At 44.1% G+C, this 23,841-nt stretch overlaps 1 protein-coding gene across 3 annotated transcripts in view; it reads right to left on the reverse strand.

The window, feature by feature from the left end:
- The window catches only part of LOC143815218 (transient receptor potential cation channel subfamily V member 1-like), a 183,235-nt gene that overhangs the window by 16,420 nt on the left and 142,974 nt on the right, over positions 1-23,841 (reverse strand). For all 3 annotated transcript variants that reach the window (XM_077294233.1, XM_077294232.1, XM_077294234.1), the window contains 7 exons: positions 20,787-20,963; positions 20,537-20,695; positions 17,841-17,936; positions 9,545-9,615; positions 8,861-9,026; positions 4,236-4,302; positions 2,028-2,329 (listed from right to left, as the gene is read on the reverse strand). In XM_077294233.1, coding sequence (XP_077150348.1) covers positions 2,028-2,329; positions 4,236-4,302; positions 8,861-9,026; positions 9,545-9,615; positions 17,841-17,936; positions 20,537-20,695; positions 20,787-20,963 — 1,038 coding nt within the window. The remainder of the gene's footprint in view (positions 1-2,027; positions 2,330-4,235; positions 4,303-8,860; positions 9,027-9,544; positions 9,616-17,840; positions 17,937-20,536; positions 20,696-20,786; positions 20,964-23,841) is intronic.

Raw genomic sequence — 23,841 nt, forward strand, 5'->3', positions numbered from 1 at the left:
GGAAAATGGCATGGTGGCACCAAGACCACCCCTCGTACGTTGTGAGGAATATGATGGGGTAATCCTGCTTTTCAGAGGGACCGTGTTTTCATCTGTGTTCATCCTCTGCCCTCTATAGTGGATTTAGGGGACTTTTGAGACTCTTCATTATATCGTGAAGAAAAAATCTTAGTTTTTCTTTGCTTATAATTGAAAACGTTCTTAGAAAAGTTAGAATAAATGTACAATAATTTTCCTAGGAGACGCTTGCTTGTCATTCACCAATATACTGCAACCGTATCACCTCAAACGCTCCATAAATGTACAGAACTTGTGCCTTTATACATCTGGCTTTACTTTGCCAGGATCTGTCACAGCTAGCCTGGTGTATGTCATTTCCTTCCTCTCACTGTAGTATGCGTCTACTCTCCGACACTGCAGTGTGGTTTCCAAACAGTCGGTACACCTGTGAGACAATTGTGGCTCACCATTGAGTTCTGCATTTATCACATAATTTATGTCATTTTATGCTAAAACATTGTTCCTAAAATGTCACTAGAGTGAATAAATTCTCACAACTCATTGACCGTGGGCACGGGTGGCACATGTCAGAATGTTCTGTCTCCTTCAGGCTTCTGCCTGCTATCCACCAAGCGGTGACCCCTGCTCCCCATCACAGCCACTGTAACACCCCAAACACTGCACCTTCACTATAGCCAGATGCCCGTACACCTTAGATATCGGCTGATTTCCTCGCACAGTTCGGCCAAGCATGCATGTGCCTTCAATGGGGAGAGTGCAGTAAACTGCAGCTTACTACATTCTCCGTAGACAACAAAATGGTGAAAAGGAGATTTGGGAGATCCTCAGACAATGCTGAGATGAGCAGGTTCAGACAACCTTTTTCAAATGTGTACAAGACTCTCCAGTCTTCTTTTTCCACCATCTAATCCAGAACCTTAAAAATGTAGGTGTATACAGCCTAATTCCTGTATCTTATACGATGGGTCCAAAAAAACTTTAGTCCGCCTCTAGAAAGATGAGAGAATGTTCTGAAATTCAAATTCCTCAAATTTTCCCAGGAAATTCAATGTGCAATGAAGCTTCCAAACCTCCACCAAAGATGTCTATGTCACTATTCAGTTTTCCTCACGCACTAACCTTCTTCACTACTGAGCTGTCACACACTATCGGTACAGTTTATTCAGTATTTAATGGCTTTCTCTCTTTATCGCTCACTATCCAGATTCGCCACAAAATGGCAGCTGCATTTCCTGCTTCTGCTTTTATACAGGCTATGATAGTCCCTCCTGATTGGCTGTGCTATATATTGTGACGTGATGGCTGCAAGGCATTATGGGTAATTCTCTGCAATGTGTAAATTGGCCATATAAGGTGATTTGTGCAAAGTAAAATGTAAATTGTTCAAATTCGCAGGGTTCAGAAAATTTCTAAACATTCGACACAATTCAATCAGCATCAAATAAATTCTTTCCTTTCTACTAGAAAATAAATTTTACAAATCAATAGGGGCACTAGTGACCTCTAGTTGGAAGCAGAACAGATTAATGGTGTTATGTGCTTAAAGGTAATTTGTCACAGGTCATTGCCACGCCACCTAATCTGAGCGGAGCATAATATAGAGATAGAGACCCTGATTCCATGTGTCATTTATTGGGCTGCTTGCAGCAGTTTTGATAAAATAATAGTTTTATCAGCAGGAGATTATCACAAGAGAACCAGTAAACCTGCTGCTATATAGTCCTCCATATTCATGATCCCCGCCCCCACCATTGATTGGCAGATTTCTGTCTATGCATAGTGTACACAGAGAGCTGCCAATCAGTGGTGTGGGTGGGGTTATGCAGAGCTTAGCATTCAGAGAACTAGGCAAGCAGCGCAGTAAGTGATACATCACTGGAATCATCATTTCTGCCCCTATATCATGCTGCTCTTGCATGGGCTAATCAAAACCTGGTGAATGATACATTCTCTTTAAGGCACGAGCAATGTTGCAAGAATACGGTTGCAAAAAATGTTCAACCCACCTGGAGTTTCCAGATGCTCTTACTCTCACTGGACACTCTGTTGACAGTTTCACTCATTAAGGCAATGAGCATGTTCAGGAGGAGAACGTACGTGAGGACCACATACAGGATGAGCAGGAACATGAAGAAATGCTTGAACTTCAGATTCTCGTCAAACTGCAGATCTCCCATACCAATGGTAAACTTGAACAATTCCAGGCAGGAGATGTAAAGGCTGGAGTACGAGCTCGCTTCTTCCTTCTCCCCAGGCGCAGTGCCATTTGCGGCCTCTTGGGGTGCTTCACCGATAAGTGTTACTAAAGCTGTGATGGGAAAGACGGTCGTTAATGGCCTTTTTTTAACATCAGAAATAATGTCACTCATTGACCCCATTTATATGCAATATGGCAGCAACTCTTTATCAATCTGCTTTAAATTTGCATTTTGAGGATAGTGTTACCAGCTCAGCTCCATGTATGTAGCCACGTTCCAACATAGGACATAATAGTATATCTTATGTTGGGTGCAGGTGAATGGAGCAGGCTCAGGAGCTGCGCCTGCTCCACACGTGGAAGATGCTGGCTTTGTTGTACAGCTGGCGTCCACCTTTAACAGAAGCATCCAGAGCTAGGTCAGATCACTGCTGCTAAACCTCGAACACTGCACGGTCAATATCTCACAGTGGAAGTTAAGGAGTGTGATCCCCCATGATGTGCCCCCGAGGAGCTGATGGATTAACATGATAGCCAGGGGCCTGCTGAAGACTCATATGATCACCATCTTGGTACACATGTGGAGCCTTGGTGGGTTTCATGGGAGAGATCAATTTTTCCTATATACTGCAATAATGTCATGTTGCATTAAATAGAACAGCTGATCAACAGATTATAGATACAATTCCTATAAAGGAACTGAAAAATACAAAAAATAAAGTGAAATTAAATTAAAAAAAGTTTAATGCTATAATAAAAAATGTAAAATTTGAAGCTCCCCACTTTAAAAGTAAAGACATAAAAAATGAACATTGCTGGTTTTGCCTCATCCACAAAACTCTGATCTAGTATCAAAGTATTAAATTATTTAACCTATATTATTAAACAGCGCATAGAAAAAAATCAAAATACCAGAAGTGCCATTTTTTCAGTAGCCGTGCCTCTACCAAAACATGCAAAAAAAAGGAATGAAAACATCGTGTGTACCAAAATTGGATCAATAAAACTACAGTTTGTCACAGAAAAATAACAACCTCCATCAACAGAAAAGTAAAAAAGATGCTGGTTAAATGAAAAAAAAATGTAAAAAGTTTGTTATCGCCTTAATTTGGAGAAGCGAAGCGGGTTACTGGCTCATTTTTAGTTCACGTGGAACATCGTAAAAACAAAACCCAAATGAATGGTGTCATTCAAAACTACAACTCATCCCGAAAAAAACAAATGCTCATATGGTCATACCAAGAACAAAAATAAAATGTTATAGATCTTGGAAAAGCGGAGGAAAAAACAAAAGCGCAAAAACGTATTGGCCGCTGCGGGATGGGGGTTAAAAAATTACATTGATGTACATGACTAGCGCTATTGGATGATCAGGGCACCGGCTTAAACATGGATGCCAATTGTGCTGATGGCCCATCTCTAATGGTGCACCATATAGTGCACAAATAATACTGTCATACACCCTGCAAATAATATCAAATACATATACTAGGAAGTGAAGCTTTCAGATGTGCACACACCAAGTGTGGGATTGTAGATGGAGCTCCAGATGCCCAGGACTTAATGACCAATTGTGTCAATATACAATGGTCATATACAGTTAATGTATTAAAAATATGCAGGTAATATGGTTATAGGTTGTTTTTTTTGTTTGTTTGTTTTTTTTTGGGGGGGAGTGTTGCCTGGAAGCAAATATCCAAAACAGTAGAAGTAAAAAGCATCTTTACATAATTTATTCCCAATTAGAAGACCTACTAAAAACTACAAAACAGCAAGAGTGACACCTGCTGGCTGAATTAGTGAAATACATACAATATATGAAAGCTTTGTACAGGTTCTGAAAAAAATTCAATGGACGCTGCTTTTTAATCGAAAATTGTTAACAGTTCAGTATCTGATCACTTCCCTTATACTATTTGAATTTATACTTTTACAAACAGTATGTTTCCAGAGAATAAAGAGAGTTTTGTCTGCCTGGAGAAACTGCATACACCCCGCCACGCACTAATTCTATTACCTGCTGCAAAACCAAAGAGGAAGACGACGTAGACAAGCAGGAAGCGAAGCATGTCACGCAGAATCGTCTGAAAGAAAAATGTGACTGATTAATACTGGTTGTGCAATAGTTTCCCCAGCATTTGTGAGATGCATGGCTAAATTAACTGAAAATTAGCATGTGACATAAGTCTCTGCCAAAGTTGGGAATAAATAGCAACATGCGTTACATGCATATTTTTATGCAGAGTCAGTTGATCCATTGCAAATTTTCTTAAACTACGTGGGCGATTCATCAGTGTTTTTTTTTTTTGCCAGAAAACTGGTGTAAAGCAATTTGAAAAATCACAAAGTTTTTGCACAACGCTGAGTTGGCTATGTAGTTACGTGGCTATGCCCTCCCATCTGAACGTATTGGAAATCTCAATATAATGGCTGCTGTAAAAGAGTGGAATATACAGTCATGGCCGAAAGTGTTGGCACCCCTTAAATGGTTCTAGAAAATGAAGTATTTCTCCCAGAAAATTATTGCAATTTTGTTACACGCATGTTTATTTCCTTTGTGTGTATTGGAACAACACAAAAAAACTGTGAAAAAAAGGTTAGTTGACATAATTTCACAAAAAAAACAAAAAATGGCCAGGACAAAATTGTTCAGAATGGAGGAGTTGATTGACCAGCTCCTGCAGATGCAGGTAACCACCAGGACCGCATACCGGACGACACCTGCGGAGGATTCCTCAACACCGCCACCGCTCCCTACATTGCTACAGGAGCCGTTGCCAACGCCGTCGCGGACGCCGCCGCCAGCAGAGCCAGCCGACATCGAGGACACCGCTGCGGCAGGTAAGAATACCGACCCTGCTCCAGTGACTGAGAAACTATTGATAGGCCCCATCGCAGCGCCACCTGCTGCCCTGACTAAGACTACCTCTGAACCGACGAGTCCCAGCACTACTACTACAGTGTGCATTATCTCTACTACTGAACTTACTACCAAAACTGACATTCGAACCCAGATTATACCTGAAAAACCGATTAGTGACATTGATACCGCATCGGATTAGAAGTCGAACACAGATCTTCCCAGGCCAGGAAGTGTTCGCTACCGACTGATGCCTTGCAACCTAGAACAAGAATAAACCTCGGAACCACGAGGATGTAAATAGTTAACTGTTTGTCTGTTTTGTTGCTAAAACCCGTCTAGGGTTATTCTTAAAGGGATCCCTTTGTTGACCCGGGATCCCTATTGTTTTATGTATGTTTTGCACAAAGTTCATCACTGTTTTAAAAGACTGCCGAATCATGGACGGTGAAAGATTCACAAACTGATGTTGTATATAGTTTGCACCTTCTTAAAGGTGCCCCCTACTGGTTTTACAAAAAGAAGAGCTTTTTGAAGAGACTGTTCCGGATTACAGCGCAGAAGTTCTTGCTTTAACAGACTTGCAAATCGATAGTTTGCACTACCTCAAAGAGACTTGAGATGTCCCTCTTAAAGGGAACGTTTACTGTTGCACTTAGCCAAAATATAATGTTGCCTTAAGAGAGTTAATTAGAGATAATGTTACATAGTAATAGTATGTAGTTGGATAGATAGTAATAGGAAAATGTTTAATGATGTTCTTTAGAGATTGAGGACGAAGGAAAGTTGAAAACTGAGTTTCAATAAAGTGAACCCGTAGGGGTTAGTGAGTCCTCCGGAAAGCCATAAGAAGATGGCTGGTGAATTTGTACTTAGGAAAATAAAGAAGAGTTAATTTGTACTATAGTGTTTTATAGTATGCCTTTAGTGGGTACCTGCCCTTACGCCCTTAAAGGAAAAGTTAAATTATTGTTCAGAATTTGCACTTAGTAGATAGAATGCCCGGCTGGGTACTAATGGTTATTTATAGTCAGTTATTTAATAAATGTTATTTAAAATCTTGAGCACTACGTAAATATGTTTCTGTTTGTAACGTTCAAGTGTCCTCACCTCCCATAAAGGGAAGCACTGTTAAATTTACTTGTTTATTGCATTTCAAAATTTTGTATGTCTTTTGCTAACATGTATTGTTGTTCTTCTTTCCCATTCCGGACGTACTGGATTTAACCGGGGGGGGGGGGGGGGGGGAGTGCAGCGCCCCAGAGACCTGGTCGTTGCAGTAACGTCGCTCTGACGCTAAGGGGAGTGATGGTACGTCTGATTGCACTAAAAGAGTTCACCTGACCAGGTATCACAGTCACACACTACACTTCACACTCCAACCATCAGGGGGAGCAAAGGGTTCTATGTATTAGGCCACTCCTCACACTCTGGTAAAACTGGGGATTGGATAGGAAGTTAGGGAGAAGCTGACTGGGTTTTGCCCAGGTAACATCTAGTGAGAGGAGAGCATTACTTGGGAAGATTCAGGGGGGTCCCTGTCAGGGGTGGGATCCTGACAGAGGCCTAGCGAAAGGACAGAGCGTTACGGAGCCGTGCCTGCACCTCACTGCGGCGGCATCTTAAGAAAGGACACGAAGCGAAGTATATTGTGGAGAAGTGAGAAACGAGATCACAGCACAAAGGAGATAGAACCAGTAGGAGTCGTGCCCCGAGATCGGCAACATCCTACTGAGGCGCGTAGCCGGTGGCTGGAACGCCGAGGAAGTAATAGACTCTACGCATTACTTCGAACCAACGGCAGGGCAGTTAACTTTAGGTTGGCTGTCTCACCTTTTACACCTAATGAAGACAATGAAGGTCCCTATAAAATAACTCCAGGCCTACCCCGTCATACGGGTGCGTCCTATCCATATCATCTGGGCGACGGAGAGAAAGAACAGAAACATACACGACAGTTGTGAGGACTATCCCGTGGTGCTCAGGAGGGAAGTACTACAACACCCAGGCGCTAGTAGGTAGGCTACTGATTTCCACCTGCAAAGGGAACTCTGGATGTGCCTTCGGACCGGCCGGTCTCAGCCAGCCCTGTTAGCAGTGCTCTGGATTGCAGATGCCGAAGCCTTCAGTAAAGAGGTAAAGAGACTGCAACCCTGTGTCCACGTCATTTACTGCAACCGACACCAACATCTACACCTTTTATTGGGCGCCCCTTAGCAGGGCCACGGACCGGGTCGGGCCACCGTGACATCCCCAGAACCGAGAGACCCGGTACCGGGTACCCCGCTGCCCTGCGTCTGGGGGCCGCTCCATAAGCACTGTCCCTTAATGGGATTATATTGGGCCAGAAACCAGTCCCGGTAGCATGGAAAGTTAAACCAAGACATGGACCTGTGGATTTGTGGATCAAGATAAAAGAGCAGGCCAAGGTTAAATTAAATATTTAATCAGCTTAACCCATTTTCGATGTTGGGTGTAATAGTACGCCCATGTCAGAATCCCTCTCTTTGATGTGGGCTCCGGTGCTGAGCCCACATGTTTTCCGGCACAAGTCAGCTGTTTTGAACATGCCTTTTGAATATGTCTCTGCAGCTAAAAACTCCAAAACCTATGAATGATCATAACTCCTTTCTGGACGGTCCTAGGGCGACGGTTCTGGTGCCATCGGATCTATCCAGGCCAATACTACGTGTGGAGACAAACAAGCCTTCGCTACCTGGCCTCTACTAGATGTTCTATGTAACTCCAAATCCCAGGATGCTAGAACGCAGGACAGCTTAAATTTCTTTGGAACTTGATTGGGGCTGCCTTGCGTTGCAACTTTTCATCCATTTTTCAATGTCGTAAATGTCCAGGGAGATTAGCTACAGTGCCAAAGGTTGTAAACCTCTTGATTATGTTGCACTCCATGGACAAAAGAACATCAAGATCTCTGTAGATGGACTTGTAACCTTGAGATTGTTAATATTGTTCAACAATTTTGGTTCTCAACTCCTCAGAAAGTTCTCTTCTCTTTCTGTTCCCCATGCTTAGTGTGGCACACATAGACACACAATGCTAAGATTGAGTTAACTTCTTCCCTTTTTATCTGGTTTCAGGTGTGATTTTCACATTGCCCACACCTGTTACTTGCCACAGGTAACTTTGAACAAGCATCATATGCTTGAAACAATGTTGTATACCCACACCCTTAGAAAAGTGCCAACAATTTTGTCTCTCCTATGTTTCAGGTTTTGTGTGATATTATGACCAATTTGCCTTTTTTCCCTCAGTTTTTTGTGTTGTTCCAATACACACAAATTGAATAAACATGTGTATAACAAAACGTATCCTTGCAATTATTTTCTGGGAGCAATACTTCATTTTCTGGAATAATTTCAAGGGTGCCAGCCCAACACTTTCGGCCATGACTGTATTAGAAGACAGTCAGTTCTTGAAGTTGAAGTGATAAAAGCAGGAAAAATGACAAATATAAGAATCTGAGTGACTCTGACAAGGGGAAAATTGTGCTGGCTAGACAGCCCTTATAGGCATCATTTGGACTATGTGTTTAAAAAAAACAAGACTGTAATGGACATGTTCAGTATGTGCAGGGTCTGAAGATAATACTGAAGGAGATGTACCAAAATTAATGCACTTTTCCTTTGCACTAATTTTGATAATCCCGTTCCCCCATCTCTATAGTGATTGGACTAAAAGACATTGGTTTAATGGTAAATACTGGATTATTACTAATAGTATTAAACAACAAACTGGAAAACGTGGGAATATGGCAATCTGACCTTCTGGATCATCACACTGTAAATTCCGGTCTGCTGGAAGCCACGGGTGTAATATAACATATTCACCCAGCCAATCACCAAGGCAAACACCATTAGGGCCACATAGACTTCATTTCCTGCCAGGTAGACGATACCGCTCAGTAGAAGAAGGGTGGCTTGGAGAAAACTGTAAGAAGAGTTAAAATATTTATTGTTTAATTGACCCCATGAAAAAAAATGATAATTTCACTACATATGTGCTGGGAAAAATCCTGGTGCGTGTGCTGAATTTATCTACAGGACACCATTGGCCCAATGTAAGCCAAAAGAGATGTTTAATAGACTGTTATTTCCCTGTATAGTATTTACAGCCTGCATGGTCTACTTTTTTTTCACAATAAGGTCTTATAATCGACATATATTCCTGTACACTGATATAGTCATATATGTCAGAGCCTTCACTGAATGTGTACTTTGGGAAACACACATTTCTAATGGAAGGATCCTATGTCATGTGTACTGAGCCTAAATGATATGACCAGTGTGCAAATAATAAAATCATTGCTTAGAATATAATTAGTGGCCTGGCACATTTTCTGCATAGGCTGGTGGTCGGCCCTCAGAATCGTTTCCTCTAGAGACCCTCTGCACCCCTCCCCATATCAACACCACTGTGTTTTCTCCTACAAAATTGACAAAACTTACAATAGGATTTCAAAGTATCCGTCCATCATTAATATTTGCAATGACGGTCGTCTTTTCCAAAAGTAAATGATCTGTACGGAAACAAAAAAGAAAATACTCTTTAGCAGACGTAAATCTGATGCGTAGTTTATAAAACATACAGATGTGTATCCATTCTTATACCAACGCACAGACAGGTAACTTAAAGGAAATCTGTCACACACCCCCCCCCCCCCCCGGGGACGTATGTGACCTGTTAATATGGGCATACAGGTAATAGAAATTTTACACTAGTCCTACCTGTATGCCTCATAAGAAAGGGAACCTGTCACCTCATTTTTGAGCTATGAGCTGCGGCCACTGCCTTTCGGGGCTTATCTACAGCAGAATGCTGTATATCTGCCCCCAATCTAACCTGAAATAGAAGAAAAACAAGTTATATTATACTCTCCTGGGGGGTGGTCCGGTCCGATGGGTGTCGCAGGTCCGGATCCAGCGCCTCCCATCTACATGCGATGTCGTCATCTTCCTTGCTTCTTGTCGTGGCTCCTGCCCAGGCGTACTGATCTGCCCTGTTGAGGGCAGAGCCAAGTACTGCAGTGCGCAGGTGCTGGGCCTCTCTGACCTTTCCCGGCGCCTGCGCACTGCAGTACTGTGCTCTGCCCTCAACAGGGCAGATTAGTACGCCTGCGCCGGAGCTACGACACGAAGCAAGGAAGATGACGACATCGCATGAAGATGGGAGGCACCGGACCCGGACCTGCGACACCCATCGGACCGGACCGCGCCCCCACGGGTGAGTATAATATAACTTGTTTTTCTTAACTTTCAGGTTAGATCAGGGGCTTATAAGCCCCGAAAGGTAGTGGCCGCAGCTCATAGCTCAAAAATGAGGTGACAGGTTCCCTTTAATGGTCTTGTTGCTGAGAAATGTTATTCTCTGTCTTTGTGCTAATGACTTCTTCCAGGCTCCGGGGAGTGTGGTGCCAGGAAGAAATTCCTGTCTCCTGTCCACATTATAATACTACCCCCCTCCAATCACCGTCAGTTACAGCCCTGCAATCCCGCGCCTGCGCACTACACTCCCTCAGAAATACATACCTCATGCTCCCATCTATGGGCGCTACACAGTGCCGTTTCACCTATCTGGCTTCTTCCAATGGGGACATGTAGGGAGCCATATAAGAATGGCTCCCTACATACCAATTAAAGGGTTATTTATTTAAATTAAAATTTATTTGCTACAAAAATTCCACTGTGTTCTTAAGAAGGGAGTGATTTCTTTTAATTTATTGTTAATGGCTCATTGCCTAGGGAACCAGCCTCTACTACAGTCTAAGCCCACATGCACATGTTGAGTATTTGGTGAATTTTTTACCTCAGTATTTTGATGTACTATAACAAATTATATTGTAGTATCATGTTAGCCATAAAAATAGATGCAAATACTTTTATGCCCAACAATGACAAAAGTATTCTCAGAGTGATAAAGGCATCACTCCGAGAATACTGTTGTCATCGTTGGGCATAAAAGTATTTACATTGATTACCTCAGTATTTATAAGCCAAAACCAGGAGTGGGTGATAAATACAGAAGTGGTGATGTGTTTCTATTATACCTTTCCTCAGATTTCGGCTTACAAATACTGAGGTAAAACACTCAGCAAACACTGCTCACGTGGGGGCCGAACGTGAGCAGTGTTTACAAGCTCTTTCCAATATTGCTTGTAAGCACTGTATTGAAGCTGGCAGGGATTGCTAAAACGATCCCAGTCAGCTTTAGTGCTATTATGCTCCTCCAATACTAGAGGCAAAACTGCCTCATATATGCAGCAACAAAGGAAATCTGACAGTTGATACAAGCTCTCTAAACCATTGATAGTACGTACCAGGCACTGGCTGTGTACTGCCCGCAAGTTGTATTGTATGTGCCTTTAAGCAGAGCTGTCAGCTATCTTATTATATTTCCACTGTGCTAATATTTTCCTGTGCAGGTAATGCACAAACTGATGTATTTATCTTCTGACATTAGGTGGTACTTAAAGGGCCACTGTCACCCCCTCCAGCCGTTATAAACTAAAAGAGCCACCTTGTGCAGCATTACTGCTGCATTCTAACAAGGTGGCTCTTTTAGTTTTTGATTGAGTTAATCCCTCAATAAAGCGTTTTAAAGTTTGCCACAAATACCTGACTTTGTACCTGGAGGCGGTCCGAAGCCTCCTCTATGAATCTCCCAACTGCCGTCACTCTTCTCTTCAGGGGCGATGGTCGCCGCCCCCTTCGCGCTGTTTCTTCTTAAATCCGGCGCCTGCGCTGTGCGTGCCTGCCTGGGGCAGGCGCAGTCTTCATTGTCAGTCACAGCTCAGATGCAGGGTGCCTGACTGCGCCTGTGCGGGCAGTGCTCCCACCCTGTTGCCTAATTTTCATTGCTGCTGGTGTAAATATGCATTTGCATTAAAACATACAAACACATAGAGCGAGACAAAGCACACAGCAGCTTGCCGCAATATACACTAATCCTCACCAGCATTTGTAATGAGGCAGCCGCAAATAACAATGCTGGAAGGCGGGGGAGCAGGGGGAGCGTCAGAGATGGGGGAGCGTCCGAGATGGGGGAGCGCCTGAACAGCGCAGTGCGCATGCCCAGGAACCCCAGCCCCGCACTGTGCATAATGAATAACAGTGTGGGGCGGGGATTCAGCAACAGGGTGGGCGCACTGCCCGCACAGGCGCAGTCAGGCACCCTGCATCTGAGCTGTGACTGACAATGAAGACTGCGCCTGCCCCAGGCAGGCACGCACAGCGCAGGCGCCGGATTTAAGAAGAAACAGCGCGAAGGGGGCGGCGACCATCGCCCCTGAAGAGAAGAGTGACGGCAGTTGGGAGATTCATAGAGGAGGCTTCGGACCGCCTCCAGGTACAAAGTCAGGTATTTGTGGCAAACTTTAAAACGCTTTATTGAGGGATTAACTCAATCAAAAACTAAAAGAGCCACCTTGTTAGAATGCAGCATTACTGCTGCACAAGGTGGCTCTTTTAGTTTATAACGGCTGGAGGGGGTGACAGTGGCCCTTTAAGGGTTAATGAAGCAACTCCACTTTCCATATATGAAAGTTAGGTCACATGGTAAAACCACATGATCAGTGTTCTGGGCCTTGCAGTGAAGTAGAGATTGCACAGAGTTGTTGCTCTGGAGAAGCTGTAGGAGCAGGTTGGAGAGCGGCCATAGCATCCATGTATGAGGAACCAAGGTCACAGCTCCAGACAGTGTTGTGAGGAGGACTGTGCGTTCATGCAGATATAAGGAGCTGAGAACTCACTGCACCATATGTATAAATGCTCCAGGGCCTTGTCTGAGAACAACCACCTCAGTGCAGGGGCGTAGCTAGGGTTTTGGGTCGGGGGGGCGAAACTTGTTAATGGGCCCCTAACCAGGTAACCTTCATTACAATTCAGTGGCGCACCCTAAGGGTATGTGCACACGCTGCGTATTCTGCTGCGCATCCGCAGCGGTTTTAACGCTGCGGCTCTGCAGCTGTTTTCCATGAGTTTACAGTACCATGTAAATCTATGGAAAGCAAAATCCGCAGTGCACATGCTGCGGAAAAAAACATGCGGAAACACTGCGTTGTTTATTCCGTAGCATGTCAATTCTTTGTGTGGATTCCGCTGCGGTTTACACCTGTTTCACAATAGGAATCCGCAGGTGGAATACGCACAAAAACCGTGGTAAATCCGAAGTGCGGTTTACCTGCGGATTTACAAAAACAGGAGCGAAAAAATCCACAGATATCCCACCTACGTGTGCACATAGCCTAATAGAGGAGGAGAACCTCAGCAGATGACCGTGCTGCTGCTGAAAATAATCTCTATACAAACAGCAACACTGATAGTACCGCCATATGGTCAGTGGTAAATACCAGCCCTACAGAACATATTATTAATTTTTCATGTCAAGAGAAAAGAAAACGGGACCCCGTATGATGGACCCGTGGAAGCGCTGATCGCGAAACGGCCGTCTTCCCCTCCACACTCCCAGCACCCCCACGTAACCTGCCGAGCTGAATGAAATGTTTGTAACCGAAATCTTGGTGCAATAAAGGCTACGATATCACGCAAGCTGGGTGAGTGCCGCATATTTTTCTTTTCTCTTGACATGAAGATTGAATAAACTACTTGCATATATGCAGAGCACCTTACTACCAGTGGGACGTATCACCGCATGTCGATAGTTGGATCCGACAGAAAAGGTATCCTCTCCTCGGGACTATGCTCCTTGTGCCATTCATTTTTTGTCACCCGTATTATTCATTTTTCCGTACGTGTCCCTATTACTGCCCGATACCCCAATACTGAGCCGCTGCTGCCATATGTGTCCCTATTACTGCACCTGATACCGCAATACTGAGCCGCTGCTGCCGAATGTGTCCCTATTACTACACCTGATACCCCAATACTGAGCCGCTGATGCCGAATGTGTCCCTATTACTGCACCTGATACCGCAATACTGAGCCGCTGCTGCCGTATGTGTCCTTATTACTGCACCTGATACCCCAATACTGAGCAGCTGCTGCCGTATATGTCCCTATTACTGCCCCTGATACCTCAATACTGAGCCTCTGCCGTATGTGTCCCTATTACTGCACCTGATACCGCAATACTGAGCCGCTGCTGCCGTATGTGTCCTTATTACTGCCCCTGATACCCCAATACTGAGCCGCTGCTGCCGTATGTGTCCCTATTACTGCACCTGATACCCCAATACTGAGCCGCCGCATGTGTCCCTAATACTGCACCTGATAACCCAATACTGAGCCGCTGCTGTTGTATGTGTTCCCATTAATGCACCTGCTGTGTGGTTCTCTGTGCCCTCTAAATTCTAAAGCACCCCTCTATAATATAGTAATGCCGGGTGCAAGTGCCCTAGAAAACAGTGCCCACATTTTGCCCCCTAGAAAGTAATATTGCCCTGTGTGCCCCTTTGATAGTCACAGTAACCTGAGTTCCCCTATAAGAATAAGTGCCCACTTTACATTTAATAAAGTCCAGAGTATCCCCCCTTTACAGCTCCTCTATGCACAGTATGATGCCCCCTCACTGTATATACTGACCCCTTAATATCCCCCAAACTGGCTCCAGCACTGTATGATGGCCCCATCACTGTAATCTCCACACTGAATGATGGCCCCCTAGATAGCCTCGATATAGCATAATACACCAGATAGTCCTCAATATGGTATAATACATTCCCCATAGGCCTCCATATAGTATAATGCATCCCCATAGGCAGCCTCTATATGAAATGCTGTAAATCTGTCCAAAATCCCCTCTGCAAGGCATAAAAATGGCCTCTCATTATACTCACCAACGGCGCTCACAAAGGCATAACTGGTCTTGACTTAAGATCGCCATCCTCCATTACTGCTTCATCTGGATGACACGTCACACGTCATCCACACAGTGTCACCCATCGCGCTCCTGTGCAGGCGCACTTCTCTCTGGGCTGCTGAAAGCAGAGCCAAGTACTGTAGTGCATATGTGCTGGGAAAGGCCAAAGGGCGCTGATTACCTGGAAATAAAGCTGGCGCATGCGCACTACAATACTGTGCTCTGACTTCAGCAGGGCAAAGAGAAGTGCACCTGCACGGGAGTGTGACAGAGGACACTGAATGCATGATGTAGGAGTCAGTGGATGCCTTTGAAATCTTATAACAAGTAAATGTTGCCAACTGACCCTACGTCATCCCAGTTTTCTGGACTATTTAGAGTACACCACATTACACCACACTAAAAGGCAGCAGAGATTAATTAAAAAGGGAACCTGTCATGGGAAAAAACATTTTTAACCTGCAGATATGGCGTTAATCTGCAGGTTAACAGCATTGTGATTCTGCCCAGCCCCCATACTTAGACCCCTGCTGCAGCTAACTTTATTCTACTTGGTAGTGTTGTTCACGTCTCAGTCATAGGTTCAGTCACCACTCAGTGTATAGAAAGCGATGGCTCCCCGCGCTGTCTGACAGCCAGGTCATCATTAGAGCCTACTGTCAATCAGAGCCGTGGCATGGTTACAGCCATCACTGTCTATGCACAGAGCAGTGACTGAACCACACTGGTGTTGTCCCTGTGACTGAGACCATAACGCTGCCGGGAGAAATAAAGTTCACTTCCTCCCAGCAGCGGGATCTAAGTGCTGACGCCAGGCAAGTTCAGAACGTTATTAACCCCATATCTACAGGTTAGTAGCATTTTTTTTACTTGACAGTTTCCCTTTGAATGCACCTTGGCATCACAAATTTTACTTTCTTTGTCACTGCCATGGTGGCATGGTAACAGTCGCACACCACAGCTATATGATTTCAGCCACGTATGTTTGATTCTGAAAAGCTGCAGCATTTCTTGGAAACACATACTTTAAAAGTTGCACGGAAGACTAGTCAGCAAGGTGGGTTCCCGTCAGCTTTTCCCCACCCACTCTCTAGTGTGACAAGTCTCCCCCAATCCATTGTCTGTCAGCGTAGAGAAGCTGCCAGGGACCTGCCGGTCTGGCTAGTCTTTTGTGTGATTTAATCTACGGTAGCTTTTACAGTATGTTTTTTTCTGTAATGCCGCAACATTTCATAGTCAAACATGCCCATGGATCTGTTTAAGAGCGCACAGTTCCGGCCAGCAACACAATAATGCTGCTGGTTCGGACTGTCAATTAAGCAAGAGCACACAGTTGAAACTTTTGCCAGGGCTGGACAAACTCTTTAAAAAGGTTATCTGGGACTAATTTATTTTTTTACCTTGAGCCAAAAAACAATTTGTTAGTAACTGCCGGTCTCTTCTGTTTGGCACTAGCTCAGAGCGGTCACCCACTGCTCCTGGCGGTGATTCAGCTTCTCCACGTCAACAGCTCAGCTCTTCTTCTTCCGGGCTGCTGTGTCGACTGGGAGTGACTGCTGTCGTCATGCTGATTGACAGTCAGCTTCCCTCAGTTCTGCAGCATTGAGTTGGCTGTCAATTAGCATGACATCGACAATCAGGCACCATCAACAGCGCAGCGCTGAAGAGATGTAGACGTGACGTCAGCAAAAGCCGCAGATTCGCCGTCAGGAGCAGCCAGTGATCTGCTCTGAGCAGAACAGGACCAAAAGTAAAAAAAAATTGGCATAGTCCTGAATAACTCTTGTATGAACCCTATCTCCTCAAAGATTGTAAGCTCTTGTGAATAGAATCTACACTACATTGTTTGATAATTTTTTTTTTTTCTAACTCTGTATTTTCTGATTTTGGCAGCACATATTCCCTCTAAATTGTAAGGTGCTTCAGTATATGTTAGTATTAAATAAATGAATTTTATTTTAATTCCTATTGAGATTTCATGCATTTCTTTTCCTGTAGTGGTGATTCCAAGCAGCTAGTTATAGCTAGTAGAAGCCCACCTACAAATATGCATTTTTGGCTGGATTTAGAGCAGAGCTGGAGTGGGACTAAAACGTGCCTAAGGCTTCTTTCACACTTGCGTCGTTTGGCTTCCGTCGCAATGGGTCATTTTGGGAAAAAAGCGGATCCTGCAAATCTGCCCGCAGGATGCGTTTTTTTCCCATAGACTTGTATTGCCGACGGATCGCGACGTATGGCCATATGTCGCGTCCATCATGCACTGGATGTGTCGTGTTTTGGCGGACTGTCGGCACGTCGCATCCGCCATTTCTTACCGCTCATGCACGGCCGGAACTCCGCCCCCTCCTCCCCGGGCTTTCTAGGCAGCGGATGCGTTGACAAACTGCATCCGCTGGCCACGTCGTGCCAAATTTTCACAACGTGCATCGGTATGTTGCGCCGACGCTTAGCGACGGACCCGTACCGACGCAAGTGTGAAAGAAGCCTAAGTCACCAACAAAAATGTTGGTAACTTTTGGATGCGCATTAACTTTAATAATGAGCTTTCAATTTCTGATTCATTCTTGATGTGAGCACAGTAAAATACGGGGGCATTTTTTTTCTCTAGAACTTAGGTTCTCTGAACAATGTATATTATTGTGGTCATGAAAGATCGTCTGTGGTCATAATAACATGCAATAGATCCAAAAGAGGAGAAGTACAAATCTTCCAGTCATACGCCTCCTCTTTTAGGCTCTGCTCATTCTACTGGTATATAACTTTTTCCTCCACTTATTAAGAAAATAAGATTGTGTAAAAAAAAATACATATAGGCTTTTCTGGAATAAGAAATTTCACGAATATCCACTTTAATGTATATTATAAACAAGCATGCACTAAAAGTCGTTTTTAAATGTTTAACATGAAACTAGTGAGATCCCTCTTTACCTGGCAGATGAAGATATAAATTGCTCCAAACATGATGATCACTTCTCCAACTACACGTATATTATCTTTAGCTGTCCCTTTCAGTGGAAAAGGAGGCTGGAATAAAAATATCAAATGTTATCTGTCATAATCATTAATTTAAAAAAAAGTTGATAAATGGAGGATAAACATTTAAATCCTTCATCCCTTGATTAGCCAAAGAAGACCAAAACATTTTTTTCCTAATTTTTCCTCTGGCGGTTATAACTTTTCCTGTTTTGTTCAAAACTAGTTGGATGAGGTCATGGCTGGACTGTCCATCTGGTGACTCTGGGAAATTCCAGATGGGCTGGTCCAAAAGTAGGCAGCTGCATCAATGTTAATGGTATCCACATCCTTAGGATATGTTTACTATTAACAACTTTGGCAGAGTATAGAGCCATTGGCTCCCTGCTCCACCACTCATTCCAACAAGAAGCAGGATGTTTCAGCCTTAAAGAGGTTGCGGCCACAAAGGAGACATTAATCCGCCAGATGATCACTTCATCGTGCCCCCTGTACCAAGCTACAGGAGGAGGAGGGAGAGGACATTGATATTTGTGGGTTTTAGTCTTTTTTCAAGTCAGGGTAAAGCAGGATGTTCAGGGGTTTTATTACCAGACACAAATTGGAGAACTTTTACTACATTGAGGCACAATTGTGTCGCTATTACTATTTTGAGCCAGAGGGGGGAACTAAAGGGTGGGCCATTTATAAAGTTGCATTCAAAAATGTCCGACTTCAAAATGGTCACCACCCAGTTCGAAAAGTTTTACCCCTCCTATATACTAATGTTCCACAAACAGGAAGTTGATATCACCAACCATTCCCATTTTATTTAGGTGTATCCGTATACATGGCCCACCCTGTATTATTATATGGAGGCACATAGGGGTTCATTATTCCTATTTGGAGGCAGAAAGGAAAGCTACCTTTACTATATTGAAGGGGGGTATTGCTACTATAAGGAACACAATGAGAGCACTATTACTATATGGGGCTATTACTATGTGAAGGCATAGGTATATGGATACCTACATAATTAATCTTAGGAATTAAATAAATACCAACAAAAGCATTAAAGACCAGGATTAAAAAGGCAAAAAACTTTATTCAGATAATCAAATATAAAATCAAAGCATAATATACATGTTTTAGAACAGAAAAAAAACACCACAAATTGAACAATGCGTGGGTGAACCTGGAAAATACAACACCCTGCCACTGCCTGAGGTCACGTGTGCCACTAATGGGAATGAATTGTCACCACATTCTACGCCCATTGGAGTGGAATGCAGTGAATATTCATTTTTCTTAAGTAGCGGCACCCGTGACCGCCTGCAGCTGCAGGAAGCCGGTGGCTGACACTGTGCCCGCTACTGAAGAGCAATGAATACTCACTGCTCTGCGCATACACAGCCCCGGCGGGCACAGCAGTAAGTATTGCGGCAGCTGCCCTTCGGCTTGCAAGCAGCGCATGATGTCCCTGCCAAGCATAAAGCAGCTGCTGGCTTTGGAACAAGCTGCTGCGAGGGAGTCCCAGGAAGGTATGTGTAATTTTTTTTTAATGTTTTCTGATTGGGTCATGCATACCATGATGAGGACGGGACCAATCATACCCGAATAAGGATGGGGCCATGCATACCAGGACTGGAATGGGGGCCAATCATACCAGGTTAAGGATGGGGCCCTGCATACAAGGATAGGGATGGGGCTATGCATACTAGGAAAACAGGGGGACTCTGCATACCTGGATAGGGATGAGGGTTATCATTCCTGCCAGGATAGGGATGAGGGGGACCATTCCTAGCAGGATAAGGATGAGAATGAGAGGGTCATGCATACCAGGGTAGAGATGAGGGTGCCATGAATGCCAGGATAGGGATGAGAGGACCATGCATACCAGGATAGGGATGAGGGTGCCAGGCATACCAGGGTAAGGATAAGGGAGCCATGCATACCAGGATGGGGATGAGGAGACCATGCATACCAGGGTAGGGCAGAGGGTGCCGTGCGTACCAGAGTAAGGATGAGGGGGCCATGCATACCAGGATAGGGATGAGGGGACCATGTGTATCAGGATGGGGATGAGGGGACCATGTGTATCAGGATGGGGATGAGGGAACCATATCTACCAGGATAGGGGATATTAAGTACAGAATTGACCACATTTTTTGCTTCACTTTTTTTCCCCTAATTTCCTCCCCCTAAACCTAGGTGCGTCTTATGCTCCAATGAGTCTTATAGTCCGAAAAATATGTTACACGGCTATCTGTAGCTCAGGCATCCTTTTTTCCCTAGGATCATGGTAGCAACAACTAATGATGCAATGGCACTCATCATTGTTATTTTCATCCTTTCGTTCTCCATCTGCTGCAATGTTGAGGGAAATAGTAGCTTAGGCTGTGCTGACACCTATAATAGCACATAAATAGTTTAGAATTTTTTTTTGAAATTTAGGGCAAAATGCAGGGAAAACAAAGCTGTTAAAAGGACAGCTGTCCATGGAGAGCGTGGATGCACCAGGTGCATGGTTCTGGAGTGTACAGAACGGCTCTCTGTCCTGGAACATAGAAGGGGCCATACTCTACATTATCTTGTTCATATCACCTAGTAGGTCTGAAATATAATCTTTAGTTTTCTATTATTTAAATCACATCTATTATCCATCTTCATACCTGTCCTTCCAGAGGCCTGTGGTAAGCTGTGGCTGTGAATATACTCATATATAAAATGTACAGGATGAATTTTAAATAAAATATTTTCCCAGCAAACGAGTCCCACTTTTCCTGAAGCAAATGGTTCAAGGGTTCCAGTACTATCATCTTGTGTCGGTTCTAAAGAAAGGATAACATAGACTTGCATGTTAGATCATGGTGCAAGTTGATGTTTGCATTATAAAGACTGTTGAATTAAACCAATACTCACATAGGCCTGACTCCTAAATACAATGGTTTCCAGGACAGAGTCTGGCTCATATGTATCCACAGATGAGATGTCATACAGAGAAGTGTGAACTGGGCCGTACGTCCATTCGGTGAATTTCCGAGACAAGTGTTTATACTCTGGCTCCTCAATTTCTCTCCGAATTATGTGCTTTAGCAACTAAAAATTAGAAAAATAGATGTTTCAAATGACAATCATGAAGCCATATTAAAATAGTCAGTAACTCTCAAGATCACATTGCATGTGCTTTTGAGTTTACAGAAGTTGCTTGTATTCTGTAGTCATCATATGTCAAAGAAAAGTCCATGATTGGGGTTCAGCACCCATAAGACTGGGTACAGGATGAAGTTTTATTTTCTGGTTCTGGTTCTGTGGAGGAGAGGAAGGGTAAACTGCAAGTTACTGTACCCAGGGTCCGACTGACCCACCGGAGACTGGCCACCCTGAGAACTGGAGGAATCTCCGCTAGGCCCAGGCACTGACATCTGCTGGCATACAGGGCTTGTGTTAGGGGCAGGCCGATTAGACAACTGCCTAGGGCCCTGCTGCCCCAGGGGCCCCCCAGCTAGTGGTGTGTCGCACACCATGCAGCCACTATGTGGTCCATGATTCAGGGGGGCCAGCCCTGCGCCAGGGGAGCAGTGAGTAACAAGAGGCAGGAGCCTGCTGCCTATGGGCGTGGAGAGCAGTGAATATTCATTTCACTTTATTAGCGAGCAATGTTAGCCGCAGCCACCGGTTCCTGCAGCAGCTGGGTGATCATGTGTGCCCACTACTAAAGAGAATGAATATTCACTGCTCTCCACATGGAAGTGGAGAGCAGTGAATATTCAATTCCTTTAATAGCAGGGACACATGATCTCCCAGCAGCAGGAAGCCTGCCGCTGTGGCTAATACTGTCCGCTATTAAAATTAAATGAATATTCACTGCTCTACACTCCTATAGTCCCCGATGTGGGTAGAAGAGAATATTCCGGCAGCTGTCTTTAGCTTGTGAGCAGGGTGTGACATACCGTCATGCCTTACTTACAAGCTGAAATCAGCTGCTGGCATCAGAACGCTGTAAGGGAGCGCAGGGAAGGTAAGTAAAATGGTTTTATGTTTTTTTTTATGTTTTTTGATGGGGGCCATGCATACCAGGATGGGGATGGGGGCCATTCATACCAGGATGGGGGTGCATGCATACCAGGATAGGTATGAGGGGATCATACATACCAGGATAGGGATGAGGGTGCCATGTATACCTGGATAGGGATGAGGAGGTTATGCATACCAGGATAGGCATTAGGAGGTCATGCATACTGGGATGGGGATGAGGGGACAATGTATACCACGTAATTTTAAAAATTTAAAAGGTGAAAATATATATTTTTTTGCCTAAAATACAAAGGAAATGAGTTATCTTTAACTTTAGCCCTTTTAGAGATCATTTTATTTTCAACTAGCTTAGCTGTTCACAATAGTAATTTCGACCAAGGATACTCAAACTTTTACATGCCACTGTCGATGTCCCCTGTATTTGCCTGTGCAACACTCCCAGTCTTCCCCCACACAATGATATTTCCCAGTTCAGAAGCACGAAGCCTCAAAAAGATGTTAACTTAGTGAGACAGTGGACAGCCCAACTTCAAAGGACTCTAGGTTCTTTGTCTTAAAGGGTCATATATTATATAATATAAAACTGTCTACATTTTAGTCTTTGGTTGGTGTAGCAGTCTCATGTGCTGTTAGGGTGATGGTTCCTCCAACATGCGCATGAAAGAAAATAGCTCAAAAGAGATTCGTTGTGACTAGTGTTGAGCATTCCGATACCGCAAGTATCGGGTATCGGCCGATACTTGCGGTATCGGAATTCCGATACCGGGATTCCGATACTTGCCGCGTATCGGATACCGGAATCGGAAGTTCCAAGATTCAAAATGCAGAAATTCAGCCAATGAGAATGATTCCAAGTGTGGGCACATCCTGTTTAGCATGGAGGGCATGAAACTACTGGCAAGGCTGTGATTGGCTGCTGAAATGATGTCATGCTGCAGTTTAAAAGTCGCTGGCGCCATTTTGCGATCACTCTACTGTGAATTCAGTTAGTGACAGGACGCTGTTTGCTGACTGAGGGACAGTTTAGAGATAGCGATTTGCTTCTTTGTGCTTTCCAAAGGCTAATTTAGCAACCGCTGTGTTCACCTACTATTCACCTTGCTTTTGCCTTGTAGCGCTGTTTTCACAGCGATCTGCAAGGTCTGTGTGTGTGTGTGTGTGAGTGCAGCCCACTCTCTAGTCTGAGTGCAGCCACATAGGCCATCCATAGCTGGTTGTATTCAGTTCAGGGAGGGTGGTTCATTGCCTCATACTGTTCTTTTTTTTTTTTTTTTTTTTTCAAGTAGTGTAGTCTGCTGCTAATTTATTCAAAAAAATCCTATTAGTGTCTTTCCACCCGTCTCCAGCTAATTTGTGGAAAAACACTACATAGGATAAAGTAGAGGAGGGTTTTTGGGCCTTGCAGCGCCGTTTACGGCTGTCTGCACGGTCTCCGTGTGACTGCAGCTCGCCCTGTAGTCTGTGAGCAGCCATAGCCTGGTTGTCTCCAGCTCAGGGTTGTTCACTGCGTCATACCGCCAAATCAATTTTAATTTTTTTTCAAGTAGTGTAGTCTGCTGCTAATTTATTTAAAAAAATCCTATTAGTGTCTTTCCACCCGTCTCCAGCTAATTTGTGGAAAAACACTACATAGGATAAAGTAGAGGAGGGTTTTTGGGCCTTGCAGCGCCGTTTACGGCTGTCTGCACGGTCTCCGTGTGATTGCAGCTCGCCCTGTAGTCTGTGAGCAGCCATAGCCTGGTTGTCTCCAGCTCAGGGTTGTTCACTGCGTCATACCGCCAAATCAATTTTATTTTTTTTTCAAGTAGTGTAGTCTGCTGCTAATTTATTTAAAAAAATCCTATTAGTGTCTTTCCACCCGTCTCCAGCTAATTTGTGGAAAAACACTACATAGGATAAAGTAGAGGAGGGTTTTTGGGCCTTGCAGCGCCGTTTACGG

The sequence above is a fragment of the Ranitomeya variabilis genome, chromosome 3 (genome assembly GCF_051348905.1).
Source record: "Ranitomeya variabilis isolate aRanVar5 chromosome 3, aRanVar5.hap1, whole genome shotgun sequence".
NCBI lineage: Eukaryota > Metazoa > Chordata > Amphibia > Anura > Dendrobatidae > Ranitomeya > Ranitomeya variabilis.